The following is a 17,142-nucleotide window of genomic DNA, read 5'->3' as shown; positions in this document are numbered from 1 at the left end:
ATTGGACTGCTGGGATGGATCTTCAAGAGCTATGCAGTTCCTTTTCATTATTGCCCCACAAGCCAATACAAAACTAGGCCAAACTTACTTTGTTAATTGTATGTAAAATGCAGCAAGCTTGCTGCAATGCTAAGGTACATACTGAGGAACATCCCAATTATGGTTATTTATAATCAAAATGGACACCCTGTAGATATCCTAAATCCATAGCCAAATGTCCCACAAACATACTTTGGACGACTGGTAACACAAAATGTCCCAGATGCGTCCTACATCCTGACAAAAATGTCGATAGGACGTACTCAGGATTACGCATTAAAAATAATCCATATTTGAACATCTCTTGAATGTCCGAATATCCCTTTGCGATGTTCGTGAGGCGTTTCCACAAACATTAATTTGTGTGCATGGGATGGTCCCATGGACATCCAAAATTTATCCACAGGTTTTTGCGTATGTCCTAGAGACGTTTGAATGTCCCGTTCCAGACACCTGTTCGGCATCTGTAGGATGTTGGTGGTCCGATGGGCAATTTCGTAATAACGAGGTTTGATTGCATTTTTTTCATCATGTGTTCATTACTTTGGGATGAACTACCTCACTAGATATTATAGCTATTGCTATAATGGTTATTTAGTCATAGTAGATTTGCCAAGTGATCTTCTCATCTGTACCTAGTGTTGTCTGCATCTTGCCAAATTTTAGAGCCTTACATGGCTACATACTTTTAGAATTTATGACCTGCCAACTCTGATGTGTCTTCTTGTATGGTCACGATTCCTTTTTCTAGGAGAGGGTCCGCCGACCCCGACTGCCTCTAGACCTCAGTCTCCCGAGACTGGAGAGCCACAGCGGCCAAGGCACCGGCTTCAACGTCAGAAGGCTCAGAGCCGCAAGACATTCAGGTTTGGAAAATCCCGCCGGGGAGCTGGCTGGGCAGCGGCTGAGGTAGGAATTGCCACGGCTGACGATGCGCCACCCCCAACAGTGGCCGAGGAGGAGCCCGAAGGCAGGCCTCGACCCACTCGGGCGTCCTCCATTCATGGTCTGCCCGCCAGTGCAGTGGGTGCTCTTGCATCCTTTGCCAGTGAGCACAGGGCAGAGGATCGGTCAGTTAAGGATTGAGAGTGTTTGTATTGGAACGAATTCTGTGGCTTGCCATGATTTGAGAGTATGGTCAGCTTAAGTTCATCTGAAAGCTTTCGAGCTACTACTAATAATGCAGCGCAGCTGTTGCCATATTGCTTCCTGCACTGTGTGTCAAATACACAAAGAAAAGCTGAATGGCTGAGGCTTGGAACCTAGAGGAAGAAGTATGTAAAGTCTTTTTAAGGGAGCACATTATAAACCTAATACAGGCTGCTGTCACGCTAGCTTGTGTAGGAAACCGATTGTTTTTTGATTGTCCATGTTGGAATAGCAATAGGAGATGTAAAGCAAATGGAATGGGCCTAACACTGTTATGTATAGCTCCTGTGTTGTGGCTTCTATTGATGAAAATTGATGCTGGCAGTTCATTCCTTTTGTGTGTTTTTAGATGCTTTCAGTGGGAGTACTCTGGCCATACGCTAAGTGCGATTTTACAGTATTTGAGTTCATTGCTTTATTTGCTTGAGAATGGAGTGAAGCTTTGGAAATGACAGAAGTACCATAGTATGAGCATTGTGGCAACACGGTGCGTAAAGTGCTCCTCTGCCAAGCTGAAAACATTGCTACAATCTTGCTTGCTATATAGCCTTGTTTTGACAGGAACTCAGGGAAATGGTCCCCGTTGCAATAGCATATTAGCATTTGTCATGGTAGTGTAGGTTGTCCGCGTTATTCTGGGATGACACTGTGCAGTTTGTCACCGTACGATAGGTTAAGACTTGAAATCTTGCTGTGCTAAAGGGTATGCAGACAAGAGTTGAAGAATGCATTGAAAAGAATTAGAAAGTACCAGTGCTTATGAAAGCTTCACCTCGCCTGATGAGCCACGCAGTAACCTTGAAGTTGCTTCTGTGTTCTGTAAAGGGTTTGTGTGTGAGGACAGTGCAGGAAACAGATACTTTTGAAAGGCTTTGAGGCCAGAAAGCTCTCTTCTAATCTGAAAGGCCTTGCAGTGATACTGTGTATCCATATAATGCCTAGAATTTAGTCTGAAGCATTTGCTGGCACTGTGTAGTGTTGAAAGTTTTGTAAAACGCTACAGGTGAAGCTCTTGCTTCACTTGCTGGAAGCTTCATGATTTCCTTTGTCCAGTGTCGACAAGGGAAAACACAAAAGTGGTCAATGAAAGCACCATTTTATTTGTGCTTTTGACCTGTGGAGTTCCCATCAGAAGAGAGCACCGTGAACACCAGAAAAATTAGGCTGACACGGCACAGCAGCCTAAGAATATATGATGCCATAAATTAGCAGCATCACACGTACAAAGACAAAGCATAAGTGACATATAATAAATCTGGAGGATTTGAATAGTAAACAGGGTGAGTCAAATACCATAATTTAATATGTGCTAACTTACCCGATTTGCGATCCTCACCTCTATTGTGCCATCTTCATATGGCGAATCAGTTCTGCAGAAGCGTGCATGGTGGAGAAAAGTTCATAAAAGCGACAGTTGTCATCTGTCCATCTGTAGCATGAGCCTACAAAGGATACCCCATCTTTAAAAGATATGATACGATGCCATCACTAAAATATTCCAAACAGTGCAAACAAGCCAGGTACAAAGGACACACTAGCACTGACTCCCAACTAAATATTTCATAGAAAATAACAAGCATATATAAAGGGAAAGCCAAGAGGATAAAAATGAAAGCCAGACCAGGCTCCCACATGCACAGGCTACTGGGCGTGGTTTTAGGAATGATCATCACTACTCATGCAAATAACGGAATTTTTTAACGGAGAAGTTCTGGCGATTGACTAACGTGCTTTTCACTAATTCTTATGTTGTACGCCTTGGCTATGTTCTAGGTCAACTGCATTCTCCCTGAATAGAGGAATGCAACCACATGACTTTCAGTATAGAGTATGCTCTAGTTTCCTTCAGGGAAAGCTCATGTTCCCCAAGACGGGTGTTATGTTTCTCAATGTGTACTGTGTACAGCCATCCCCTTTGTCCTTGTTTTTGTTTGTACGGTTTTGTACCCTTAAAGTTGACGTTAACTTGTTCAGTTGGCCATCTTGCTTCATGGTATGAAATTTATCAAACCTTAGAAGTTCTCCTCACTAAATGAAATTTACTTTTTCAAATGGTGCAAACATGTTGCAGGGACAGTGCTGCTTCAAATTTTCAAGTTCCATGTTTTACTCTTTTATTGGAAACAAAGGAACAAGATCAATTTAGGTTATGACGCATGCCAATTCATAAAAACATAGATTTGGTCATAAAGGGCCCCTCACCAGGCCACATATAAAATTTCAGTTATATGTTTGATGTTGTTAAGTGCCCTGTAGGGAGCGTTCTACCACAAGGATTTCAAATTGGTTCATTAATAGCCGAGATAAAAATATTTTGGTGCCACGAACCCATGATTTCAGGAAGTGAATGTCACCGCCAACAAAACTCTCTCCACTTGCCCCACCTAGCATCCGCAAGCGAAATTCCTTCCCTGCATTCTCCCATACCAAGCTTGAGGATCGCATGATGCATATGTCACAGCCCCCTGTCTTTAATTTTTCCTCCCTTTTTTGCTGCACGGTGTTTGTCTCATTTTGCGCAGCACACGATTTTCGTGCTGTGCACAAGAACACCTGACTAGCGGTATAAGTCAGTGCTACATGAACACTGAGACAAGCACAAGCAGACATGGAGGAAGGGAAAAGTTGGGAGGGAGCATCGCGCAATGCGATTGAAGTTTAGCCTGTTGGTCGAACATGTGATTGCCCGGAAATGCGCAGCTGGTTTTAGTGTTTCCGCTCTGCAGGCGGAGCCACAGCAGGGCAGTCGTACAAGCGCGCACCGAATAAAGTCTACTGGCATAGCTACTGGGAACCAAACGTCTCAGGAAATTTTTATTCTTGCTCCACGATCTCATCGCGTGTTGGGCCACCTCTGAGCAAAGGGGCTGGCTTCACAGAGCATTCGCTTGCCAAGCTGGCTGCGTGATGTAATGCTCTCTCCTAACTTCTTCCTTCCTCCATGCAAGTGGATCACAGAGCATGACTGCACACTGGAGCTTGTTAGAAAATGACAGTTTCACTGCCTGTGCGCACGACTGAACAATGTGGGAACAAGCAGACGAAATGGAAGTACATCTCTTCTGTTACCGTACGAGGTAAAACAAAAACACACAGACATTGGGTTTGTGTGTTTTATTATTTCTCGAAATGTTAGTTTGTCTGCTAAAGCAACAGATTACACAAATAACAGATGTTGCCTGTAATAATTCTCGAAGTCGCGTGTTGTGTGAGCGATGTTGCAGCATGGACATGTACGTAGGCGCACTTGTGCGTATAAGTCACCTCTCTGGCTGGGAGTGCGGTGACCGCAAGAAGGGCAAACGGCGTTTGGTTTGAAATTTCAGCTCTTTCCATTGCGCATAGCAATGGAAAGAGCTTGGCGGACACGATCATTAGCGCGCATTGTATGCCCTGCACTTGTCAGCTCAATATGGCCAGACCTGGTGAGAGGCCCTATAAAGTAAATGATTGCTTTGAGGCTATCCATAGTTTACCAACCACTGGCTCAACGTGCCAAAATACCACTAAGTACAGGCATTCTCTTGAGATACAAACAAAAACACGCCAATTTCTTTCGGTGTGATGAGGTGTTTTCACGGTGCACTTTAACCTAATAGCCAGCCAGTGGTCCTTATCCGAATCATTGCCGCTAGTCGATGAGTGTAATGTGAGCAGCTTATTGCCATTGCCGATGGATGTTGCCATTTGGAAGAAAGCTTGGGCTTGATGTCGCAGCACAAACATGTGAGGGGTTTATGAGAGTTTTCAGCTGTTTATATGAGAGGGCATAATATTGTCACGTATTGTTGAATATTATCTTTGTGACGCATGTAGAAGGGCACAATTTTTCTTTAGAAGTTATTTTTTTGTTGATTTGAACTGTTCGGTCTGGCATTTCGTTATATTTTTTTGCAGCCTCACCATTGTGGCTTAAGATAACCTAGTTAGATGGGGCTAAGTTGAATAAGAGTGACCGCAGTCAGTCCATTATCCATCTGAGTGGATAACTTCCTCAAATTCTATGTCTTGGTGGCCACTGCCTGCTGACACTGGTCTTGTCATGCAGCATACATCCCATGGCTTTCAGTGGCCAGGACTGTTGTGCCCCACAACCATTGCATTTAAACAATTACATAAGCATTAACCTCTTTCTTCCTTGCCTTTCTTTTTTTTTCACTAAGTTGTTTCATGGAGCTGTTAGGTTTGCATATGAGTGCTGCACGGTTATTTTGGACTAAGACATGAGCACTCCACTTAATTTGTTGTTACTTCTTGTGCCTCATCACACAGACAGTTTCAATGCTCACTGATGTCAATTCTCATTTGGCTTTTAAGCGTAATTGATGTGTGCCTTTCATACATGATCGGAGTCAAAGCTTGTTGAGTAATTGGCATCTATGCTTGATGCACCACTCCGTGATGCGGCGAAACGAGCTGTGCTAAGAAAATGTGCTTTTCGCAGCATAGGTCGCATGGTGAAAACACTTGACAGGAATCGGCTTGACAGGCCGCTGAGGTGTGACAGATGTAAGAACTTGGAGTGAGTAGCACATGCCTATTTTTGGGCTGCTGCATGATAATAAAGTAGTTCCCTTGCATGTCTGTTTTATAGCCATTTTAGCCATACTCTAAGCGGAGTAGTGATCTAAAAATGCCAGCCTTAATCACCAAGATGGCTTCAAGAGTGCCACCTGCAAACCTTGATTGTGCTCAAGAATCCCAAATTGTATTTCATAAAGTGTGAATGAGTTGAGCGTGATGAAAATTGAGTACAGCTAGAAATACCTGCTTTTTTGGGAACCCTGTCTTCAGAAAGCCATTTCAAACATTGCAATGAGGTCTTCAGATGTAAACACCGACACATTTTAATGCGATAGCGTTAAGGGCCCCGTGTCACAGAAAGTCCAGTGTCAGCATCCCGTAATCCAGCATCGACAGTTTCGGCAAAAATCATTTCAAACCACGCATACCCTACGACGCAGGCACTCAGCATAATGTAACTTACTGAACTAATTGAATATCTCAAAGTAAAATACATCAGAAAAATTGTAAAGTACAACTTGCACACAGCCTACAGACATGGTAACGTCGGATTGTAATTTGAATATACGAGACAACATAATTTTGTTACGCAGAAATGCAAACCCCTTTTCCAGTGTTTTTACCATTCGTAGACTGGCCATGGCGTCTGAGATTTGTGCGTGCCAGTGTGCGCAAATCTCGAAGGTCACGAAGCAATGCACTTGGCTCCTTGCAACACCTCCAGATGGGGCTCGCCTCCGCCGCATTGTGGCCCAGGCAAGAGGCTGTGTTCCTGCCAGAAAGCTCGCCTTAGTGTATAGCGTTTGCCACCAGCATTTCCCATTAAGTATTGCGGTTAGAGAAGTTGCAATTGCTGGAAAGTGTGAGAAGCAGTCAGGGATCTTTGAATGCTATTGCGTTCCACTCTTAAAGGCGAAGCTTAAGCGTCCTCCATGCAAATTTTTATGAAACTTGTGGTTGAAGTTGACAAAAAAATTCCTTTACTCTGGTAGCACATTTTCGCACTGGAGCTTTAATTTGAGTGAGGATTCTTGAAGTACAAAAGAACAGCTAGTGTTTATTAGAAAAATGTAGAATGATATCAGCTTGAGACTCTGTGCTAAAACTGTATGTATGCAGAACATGACTCAGTGAGCTTGTTTACTGGAATTGGATTTTGTATACAGGTGTGAGGGTGAGTGATGAGGGTTGATTTCTGTGGGGAAATCCAATGAAGATTGGCAGGACTGGATTTTTTTCTTCGTTGGATTGCAATGTAATTAACTTTTTTGTTAAAAGTAACTGCCTACAATTTCACCATTATAAATGGGAGCTGGTACTGCATTTTTACAGCAGAAGTGCAAATCCCGCTCTATGTTTGCAAAAGCTCTGTTGTCGATAAAAGTGGTGCTTGGACCATCTTATTGCACTAATTGATAACTTTAGCTTGGCTTAATAGTTGCTTTATGTGTCTTTAAATTGTGACTGTCAACGTAGTGCTCTATCAGCATTGACTCAGGCATGTTTGAGAGTGCCTGTGTGACAGGGGTGTCATGTAAAGTTTGTCATGTATTGTGTATTTTATATTTATTGATTACAATTGATTATTATTATTTGCACTAAGTACATTATTTTTTATCTTAGTTTGTCATGTATTATGTATTTTATATTTATTGTTTACAATTGATTATTATCATTATCATTATTATTATTTGCACTAAGTACATTATTTTTTATCTTTGAATGGTGATTGTGTTCAGATTGTTCAGGTTATGCCACACTCGCACAGTTTTCCTCACTCTTGACACAATGACACTGCATTACTTAACATGAAGAAGGCTATTTTATGAAGTATGTTTCATGCAGTGGCCTTCGTAAGGTGCCAACTGAGAAGCATCCTCCAGTGAGAACTTGTTAAATGTGTATATAGGCAATTTTTTGCAGTCATAGGAAGCCATAATTTACTTTGATCCACCCTTTTTGACACATAATTCTTGACTTTCTCTTCTCAATGTTCCCCCTTGTCGTCCAAATGCTGTGCACCTTCGCCAGGTGAATACCCTACAGAGTCTACACCAGTGGTCTCAAACTCCCACCAGGCATTGATTGGGCTGCAAATGTTGCAGTTCTAGCATGGTAAGATGTGCTAGCAAAGACATGTAACAGAATACCAGATACCATTATCTGACAACAGCAGCACTAGTGGCAATGCCTTCTGGCATGTTTACGACAACAGACAAATAGAATACAGCCGGCCACTGTGATAAATGTTTTGTGCTCTTCAGTTAAACATGGCATCACAAGATGTCGTTACCAGAACTGCTCCTTGTGTAGACATCTTTCTGTGTATTTCTATGCTGGTATGTCTCTGTCATGGTAGGACTGTTTATTGTACGCGTTGAGTTGGCTGCTCTGTGACATCTGCAATGGGGCTTACAAGGCTTACATAACCTTAGAAAAGCGAGGGTCTTATGGGGCACATGCTTCCCATAGGATGTGTGTTTTGAGACCTTTGTCCTAGCTCCTACTTAGAGCATATCATGAACAGTGTGCTCTTTATAGCTGGTGGCAAAACTAACATTAGCCATCTAGAGTAAAAAGGTGCCAAACATCAAATTTATTACTCTTTTTCTCTGTCCACCTCCTTTCTGGCCAAGTCTTCATGCACACTGTCCTTATTGAACTTATGCTAGCTAAGTGCATACAATAACATAACTACAGTGAAAGCTCGTTAATTTGAACTTCAATAATTCGAATTTATAGGTTATTCGAACTGTACGATTTGCTCCGGCCAACCTCCACAGAAGTCTATGCATAAAAAAGCCCGTTAATTCGAACGCGAGAAGTTTCCGCCACGGATAATTCGAACTATGCGCCATAGTGCCAGCGGCTTGGCGCCTGGCACACAGCCAGAGAAACGCACATACTGCCTACACACTAGGCTGTGTCGCCTCCGGAACGGAGAGAACGGCGAGAGAAGGCAAAATCGGGAAAAATATAACCGGCGCGGTGTCGGCCAGAAGGCAGCGGCGGCTGCCTTCTCTCCGTTCTACGTTGACCTCCGAGACTTCTTGCCAGTCGCGAATCTCGGGGGCTTTGCAAATCTCCTTTGCTGACTATGTCGACGTGGATGAGGGTGCAGTGGTGTGTGGTGCGCTGAAAGATGAGCAGATAATTTCTCAGGTCAGAAGCGCTGAACCTGTCGTTGCCAGTGGCGACGAGGAAGGGGAAGATGAAGCGCCAGTGTGGCCCTCCGCTGTGGAGGTCATGGCTGGATTGAATGCTGCCCGTCTCTTCTTCAGTGTTAAAGAAGGCGAAGAGGAGGCCTTCCGCCACATTCGCTCGTTAGAGCAAAATAGAGCAAAAAGTGGTAGGTTTCGCCTTCAAGGAAAAAAGGCGGACTATGATCTCGGATGTTTTCAAGTATTACATTTCCGACAGGCCCTACTGCTTCCAAATCGCAATGTACTGTTGTTCTCTTTCACTTTCGTTAGTTCGAACTTTTGTTAATTCGAACTGAAGCGGCTTCCCCTTGCGGTTTGAATTAGCGAGCTTTTACTGTATAATCAATTTAAAGTGCTGGCACTATATTACATAGTCAGATTAAGGTTCTCTCAGATTATCAGTTGCCACTTTGACACTGCACCAAAGGAGGGTAGAAGAAGTACAGTTGTGTTCTGTGCCAATTTAAGTTCTCAGAGGTGCATGAAAGAGTAATATTAGTTTAATGCTATGAAGTTTATGTTGTTTTCTTTGTTCCTCATGCCTCTCTTGCCTTAGATTTGGAGCCTTTTATACTAATTTACAAATTAAGTTAAGCAATCTGTGCACTCCAATGGGCTATATAGTTATGATGCAGCTCTACAATTCCACATGGCTATAGAAAATACAGTGACGGGTATTTGATAGCCGATGCTTTATTAGAGAGTTGTAGTCTGGATTATACAAACAAGCCATATTTTAGAGATTTGCAATTCATGCAGCTTTTTAAAAGCTCGGCAATATTTTTCTTGTGCACTTGTTCTAAAAGAAAAGTAATATCATATAGTTAAAGTTCAATAATATGCTTTTAATTAGGCTTCAGGAAGTAAGCACTTATTTTGATACATTTATTTGACCCTTAAGATTGGAAACACATATATACATAAGTAGTGCAATGATTCAACGTGCATTTATGTTTCTCGGAATACATGTATTCTATTGTGTTTCTCTGCAAGACAGTTCTCCAAGTTAATATTATATTCTAGCCATTGCTGTGTTTTAACAGTGCTTCAGCAGTACAGTAGACTGAGATTACGACGAACTGTGGAAACACCTGTTTCATTTTGCACTCGTGTAATTTTATAGGAAAGTTCATCCTACATACGACGTTGTGCTTGAGATATTGCAGTGACATTAGCATCTCTTGCAGCATGTAGCAAATGCAAGAAGTCTATGTACTGAGGACATGAGGCGACCCACCGTAGCAATGAGAACAGCCTAAGTAAACCTCAGAATTTCAAGAAAAAAAAAAAAATAAGAGAGAAAGCTAGCATTTGGAAGAGAGCAAGGTAACAAAAAGTTGGAAAAATTAGGGGTTACACGGTGCATTAGTTGAATATGTTTGTGTTAATGCCCACGCTAGTATGAGGATGCTATTGCTGGCATGTCACCAGCGGTATTGTTGTTAACGATACCACTCTGGATTCATTATTGCCGAAGAGTCTTCATCTCTAACGAGATGCAGAACATCTTCAGTACATTGCAAGGGAATGTAATGACATCACTTGTGGCATTACTCTTGTCCACCACATAGTAAGGGAAAGTGACAACCACAGGTTGAACAGGCAAAACAGCACTGAAAGGTGTAGTATTGGCAAGCCAAATGCTTACATGGATTCCTTTGTAATTAAAGCTGTAGTGGTATATTTTTTTATCAGCAGATATCAGCAGAGCGGTGTTAGGTGATTCTGCGAAGCCAAACTGCTTTCTTCTCATTATATGAATAAGATCTTTAAGTCCCTTTTGTGGTCTTACTAAATGAAATCTAGTGCCACGCTAGAGCAAAGAGGCATTCCTGTCTGTTTGCTTTAAGCAAAATTAAAGCTGGCCAAAAGTGGGAATATGCCATAAATTTTTGTGGTATATTGAGCTCAATAGTACAATAAATAGACCATCTCAGACTTTTGATTACACATGGGCAAGCATTTCTCTATTCAAATATTACACTCTTAATAATTTTCCCATGATTGCTTCTGTCCAAATTTCACATTTATTTTTCAGTTACATAACTAAGGTGTTAGTAGGGCAGTCATACCTATATCTAGCAACACTTATTATTCTGTTAGAATGCATACACAGAGAGACAGTGCATCATCGTTCTTGATTAAAAGAACAAATTTTGCGTTACAATTTCATCAGCTTCTGCAAGAACGGCCCAAACACAAGTGGTGAATGGAATTCTTTGCTGCACCTTTTGTTGGCTGGGCACCTTGTTGACGTCCTTTTTCTTGCTAATGAGGTGCTCAGAAGTATGTAAGAAGTGATAGCCACAATCAAGTTTGTTTCTTTTATTGACTTTGGTGGCCATCACAATGGCTTAAACATTGTAAAGGCTTAAACTGCCCCTTACCAGGCCCCATCAGAAATTTTGGTTCTACACTAGAAGACGTAAAGCACTGTCCAGGGAGTGTTCTACTTCTAAAAATCTTCAGAAGGGTTTAGTACTGGTGGAAATGGAAGCAAATGAAAGGTTATGAGGCGATGGTACGAGAGGGCAAGCTACGCTCCCTGCAACAGAGACTTTCTCTTGTTGCCTCAAGCATCATTCCCCCTCTCTATCATCATTCCCCCTCTCGCTAAGCTGCGCTGCTTAGTTTGAGGTCGCGGGATTGATCCGAGCCATGGCAGCCGCATTTAGAGTGCAAAAATGCTTGTGTACTTAGTTTTAGGTGCATGTTAAAGAACCCCAGATGGTCAAAATTAATCCGGAGGCCCCCACTATGGCATGCTTCATATTCATATCATCGTTTTGGCACGTAAAATCCTGGAATTAAAAAAATTTTTTTTTGTGTTCTCCCATGTTGAAGCCAAGAGCCCAAGTCATGTTTTAAAGTGAAGCTTTCTTTGTCTCTTCCTTTGAATTTTCCACTGCTGCTGCTGTCAATGTTTCGCAGGCTGCGTCAGGATGCAGTTCAGAGCATGTATATACATGACAGGAGTGTGGGAGAGAGAAAAGGTGACCCAAGAAACTCATTTGGACCTTTCCACCACGTCCCCGCAATGCCCGCTAGAGCTTCCTAAGCATCGCCACGGTAACCTCTTGATGACTGTGACTACCCCCCAAAAAGACATTGCAGTAACTTGAACACTTACCATGCAACAGGCCAGAAGGGAAGTAGACAGAATGGGAGAACGGAAGTAGAAAGAGGAGAAAGAGAATGGATAGAACTGATGCAGTCACAAAGGTATGAAGAATAGCCTTGCCGCTCTTCGCTCACAGCTCCCATACATGGAGGAGTGCGGGAAAGGGAAAAGGCAGCGTAAGAAGGTAAGGAAACATTACTCCTGACCTGATAGCGGTTGCGGATCAATTGAAGTTTAAGCTATGGTATGGTACGTTTCTGCGATTTCTGAGAAATAAACACCATGTAAATTTCTCAAGCGGACAACTGACACAGGGCATGCAAATGCAAAGCCACATTAAAGCACTAGCGTCTAGGCAACACTACGATAGCAGGGACACATCAAATTAGCACTTCTGTGCCCGCTGCAGTAGCTTGCTCGAGATTACGGGCTAGATCCTGATCGCGGCAGCTGCACTTCGACTGAGGCAAAATACAATGCACAATGAGCACACTTCAGAATTACCCGACCAATATGTACCCTGATGCACATAATATGCAAGGCAGTTTGTGTGGGAGTATCTTGTGCTTAGTTTATAAGGTTGCTGATGGCAACCATCAAGGACGGTGCATATAACTAGTTCTGACCCTTCTGTACACAAGATAATCTGTATTTTTATTAAGATCGTACTAAAAGACATTTATCTGCAACATGTTTGCCCACACGACTGCTATTCAAACATATGAAATTATTCTGCTAAATATGTAAAACTTGACACAATGAACATTTTACCTGACCAAGTTTCAGGCTTCAAGATTTTGGTGAATTGTGGTTTCACCTGTTAAATGGTCCCACAACAGGTTTGCGCATTGCAAACTATGGCGGCTCTCATGCTTGTGAAATTTTACACCGATGTGTGCTGTGAAAACAGATAAAAATTCAGAAGCCTGCATGCCTTCATTCTTAGAGGAGCCCCGACTCCTACCAGTGAGATGACGTCACACACATTTCACTACCACATCACATATGCAGTGGCCAGCTGCTCACAAACAGCCTGAACTAGGGTTTCTTGTGAAATACAATATGTCCAAAACCTTCTATGGGAAATGTGCTGCCCAGCAAGAAAGAAAGGGAGGTAAAGGGCAAAGGAGGCAAGGATCGTGATGTAAACATTGCTTGGGCCCCCCACGCGGACATGAGAGAAGCAGGCACATCATTTGCGGCTACTGGTAGAGACAACAAGAGAGATCCTTTCCCATGGAAAGGGTAGCTTGCCTCCTTGTACCATGGCTTCCCAACATTTGTTCCACTTCTATCTTGGCTACTACTAAACTCTTTATAAACATTCTTGCAGTCTAATGTTCCCTGGATGGTGTTTTACAGCTTCTAGCACATAGCCAAAATTTCTGCACAATATTAATGTTAACATTATGCCTTGCTTCCATGTTTATTAACATGCTGTGAGCTATTGTTGCAGAGGACCATGATGTTAATTTACCATGACAGAAGAAAAACTCAATGGCCTGAAAAGGAATCTGCACACAATAAGGGGTTGTCAATCTTTAGCATTACAACTGTGCCATTTAGACATTGAGTATCTGTTTCACTCATTTAATGTTAATGTCTGGACCTAGTCAGGCAGCAGTGGTTACATATGTTCACCGCAAAGTGTTTTTGACCTCCCTACTGTTACAGGAGGTTGCATTTGTAGCTGCTGTAGTATGCGTGTTACAAGACTCGGTTTTCATCCATAAAGGTTTGCACAAGTCATTCCTTGTAGTGTGTAGTTGTTGCAATCAACTTAACAGATTCCTTACCTTAGGTTAAGAGGTTGCATATATATGGGCATGCTACGTGCCATTCCTAATGAGGACTTATTCTCGTGCCATATTTGACTGATGGCACAAAACTTGTGCAGCCAACAAATGGTAATGTGTTAACGAGCTATTTCAGCGACTGATTTGCAGTGGTGCCAACAGATGTGCAAGTTGAGCCAAGTACCAGATGTTCTACCTATTGGTTGAGTGTTGTTAGCAGTCAACATGCTTTGTGACAAGGCTGTAACAGCATAACTCTGAGCAGCGAGGAAAACGATGTTACTGCACTGTAGTTGCACTTGAGTTGTATTTTTTCTGCTCGTCAAACTAGGAATTATCACATCTGTTATGCAGTGTTTTACTTGCGAGCACCAGCAGTGTTGTGTTGTCCAGCCCTATTCAGGGTACTTTGTTGACTATTCAAGACATTAAACAGCTGGCTGTTGGGGCTTGATTTCTCAAAGTACACTTTACAAGGTTTTTAATGGTAAGAAAACCTTCTTTGTGATACATACCATACAAGCAGGCTAGTCAAACTTGATTTCTATGTTGCAAGTAAATTGCTTTACCAGCTGATGTTACTTGGAACCCATCCAAAGACTGTTTTGTTATTGTGTGCTTTTACTGTCATCTGCTTTGTGGTTTCATGTTCTCACTGCAGATGCACCTTGTTGCCAACAAGTTGCTTATTACATCCACCTCTAAAGTTCCATCCAGTATATGTCAAAGCTCATTATTATCAGTTTTTACTTAATTGCATATATCTTGGTTAATGTTTTCTTGAAGGGTGACACCACATTTCATGCATTTTAAACACTTGTGCCAACAAATGATTTATAAAGATACATATATTCTGTCCAAGCAACATTTGGGGTTAGTTTAGATGTCTGCACAAGATTCATATCCTTAAAGAAATGCTGCAATAAATGTGTGATGTTCTAACAATTATGGGTGGGGATACAAAGCTATTTAGGCAAGTAGCTTAAAGCCATGAGGTATGGTTTTTTTTTGTGTGTGTGACTCTGCCTTTTCCTGCTTTTAAAATACTTTTTGTGCCAAAGCAAATATAGCCACTGTTATTCAGGAAAAGCAAGTTACATTAGACTTTAGATTAAGTGCAATACTTTTGAAGCCTATATAGAGCTTCATTGGTTCCCAATGCACATATCATCAGATCTTTGTCTTACAAACTATCTTTTAGGAGAATTTTATCAGTCTAGTGTAATGGCTACTCTGTTAAATTCTGTCAACAAAATTAATGAATAGTAATCAATAGTGAGCAGGATAAAAAGAAGCAGGCTTGCTTCTGAATTTGAGACTCGTGCAAATCAGGTGCTTTTTTAATTTGCAAAAGGGCTGTGCACAATGCATTTAACCTTAAAGGCAAGAAAAATTCAGCAGCATTTATGAATGTGCCAGGCAGGCATTTTTAAGTGTGTCCTGAAACTATTGCTTCAAGAGGAGCTGCAACATGGGCTCATTGTTGCTACAGGTGCGTATGTTGTTTGCAATATTGCAAATAGGCCTTTTAGCCATGGCGTCTGTTGCAGCTGCCAAAACCTTATCCCAACAGCAAGCAGAGCAGTCGCGGAAAAGCAGTGGTTTGGAGTGATGTTGCTGTGTGGAATGATCGATGGTTTTGTATAAGAGGGCTCCACAGTCGTGACGTTGCACCCTGCCTGCCGGCATAGGCCCAGGTGTCAACATGCGCATGTGCAGGGAGCTCTTGTTGCTGTTATTTGTCAGTCATTTTATCTTTACTGTGTCAATGTTGTGTGCCTACGCAGTGTCTTCCTTGTATCGTGATAGAGAAACAAAAAGGCAGCATAGTGCTAGGCAAGATAAGAATCATAGTGTTTCGCCTAGGCTTTCTAGTTGTGGTAGTTGCAATCAGTACCTGTTTGTTGTTGCTGCTGTGCCAATGATGTTCTAGTGAGGCTCTAAGCTAGGACTTGTTAATCAATGTGCAAGAGTTTCATGTACCCGGTAGCGTGTTACTCGACTGCTGCTAGTTCAGACTGCATGTTGTACACTTGTGGGCCAGTCAGCAAGTTGCCTGCCTGGAACCGTTTGTTGGGAAAATTGGGCTTCCTTTTTTTCGAAGCGAGACACACTGATGCGAGTTTTTCCAGGCAGGCGCTGTGCTGCTGCCTCGAGAATGTATTGTTGAAACGCCAATGTTAGTCTTAAACTGTCCATTATTTATGCAGGAGCCAATTTTACAAGCATGCCAGAATGTAACATAGCATATTTAAGTTTATCAATGTTGTGTACAATAAGCTAGTCATGTGTTTTCTAGGCATTTGTTTTTCTATTACAGTTGGTCTTAAGCATTGTATAAGCATTCCTATTTTGAATGCTTTTGTACAATAAAGCTTGCGCAGAACAGTGTGTGTGCTCAGACTGTCTTTTAGAAACCCGCTACTGTGGAGCACACAGAAGTGAGATTTGTACAAAGTAGCTGCACAAAAGCAGAGCATCTTCACAGTATAACGACCAAATCAGAATGGAAGGAATAATCCTTTATCATGATGACACTGCAGTTGCCATTGAAGTAAGCATTCTTGTTTACAGATGTTTATGAAATCGTAAAATACTGAAGATAGAATATTGCTTAACCTACCTAACAAGACCAAGCATGCCAGAAACCCCCTACTCTCAAATGACTTTTACTATGTAACCACCTGTACCTCACTTTCTCAATCATTGCTTGAAATGCAAGGACCTAGGCTGGCAGCATTCTTGGAAGACTCATATGCAGAAAACTTTTTGGCACGAACCTGTTTTTGCAGCACGCATACACTTTAGTGAAAAATAAAACTGTCACTTTAATTTCGTTTCTGGCGCGACAGCACGTTTTTGGCGTGAAATATAGCTGCGCGTGCACTTTTTCGATGCGGGGCTAGCACAGCCGCGTTTTTGAAACATTCCATGCCTATGCCATTGCCTTTCGAGTTGCATGCATAGTCAGTGCGGCGCTTTGGAAGCATTATCAAGGGGTTGTAATCAATGTGATCAGTCAACCTTGAGAGACGGATAATAAATGTGTCCTAAAAATGAAAGGAAGGAATAGCTGCAAAACGCAAAAGCTGCTGTTGGTGCTCCTTCCGTACCATTATCAAGGTGATGTGCTCTCTCTTCGGGTTTGCAACAGGCATGAAGTTGCTTTCATTCAGCTTATTTGAGGGTGCTGTTTTATGATGCAGGTGGGAGTGCAGTCACGTGGTATTTTTCATATTTCATGACGTTTCTTTGCCAGTAGGAAAAAATGGTACGCAATTAGTACATAGCTGAAATCACCCTAATTAGA

At 42.1% G+C, this 17,142-nt stretch overlaps 1 protein-coding gene across 1 annotated transcript in view; it reads left to right on the top strand.

The window, feature by feature from the left end:
• unc80 (unc80, NALCN channel complex subunit) overlaps positions 1 to 16,217 on the top strand; it is a 167,587-nt gene extending 151,370 nt beyond the window's left edge. The window contains exon 62 of the mRNA XM_065429703.2: positions 791 to 16,217. Within this exon, the coding sequence (XP_065285775.2) occupies positions 791 to 1,125 (335 nt within the window). The 3' untranslated portion in view covers positions 1,126 to 16,217. The remainder of the gene's footprint in view (positions 1 to 790) is intronic.
• The last annotated feature ends 925 nt before the right edge of the window (positions 16,218 to 17,142 follow it).

Source organism: Dermacentor albipictus, chromosome 1 (genome assembly GCF_038994185.2).
Source record: "Dermacentor albipictus isolate Rhodes 1998 colony chromosome 1, USDA_Dalb.pri_finalv2, whole genome shotgun sequence".
Lineage (NCBI taxonomy): Eukaryota > Metazoa > Arthropoda > Arachnida > Ixodida > Ixodidae > Dermacentor > Dermacentor albipictus.
The sequence above is the reverse complement of the archived record's forward strand: the minus strand, read 5'-3'. Positions and strand labels throughout refer to the sequence as shown.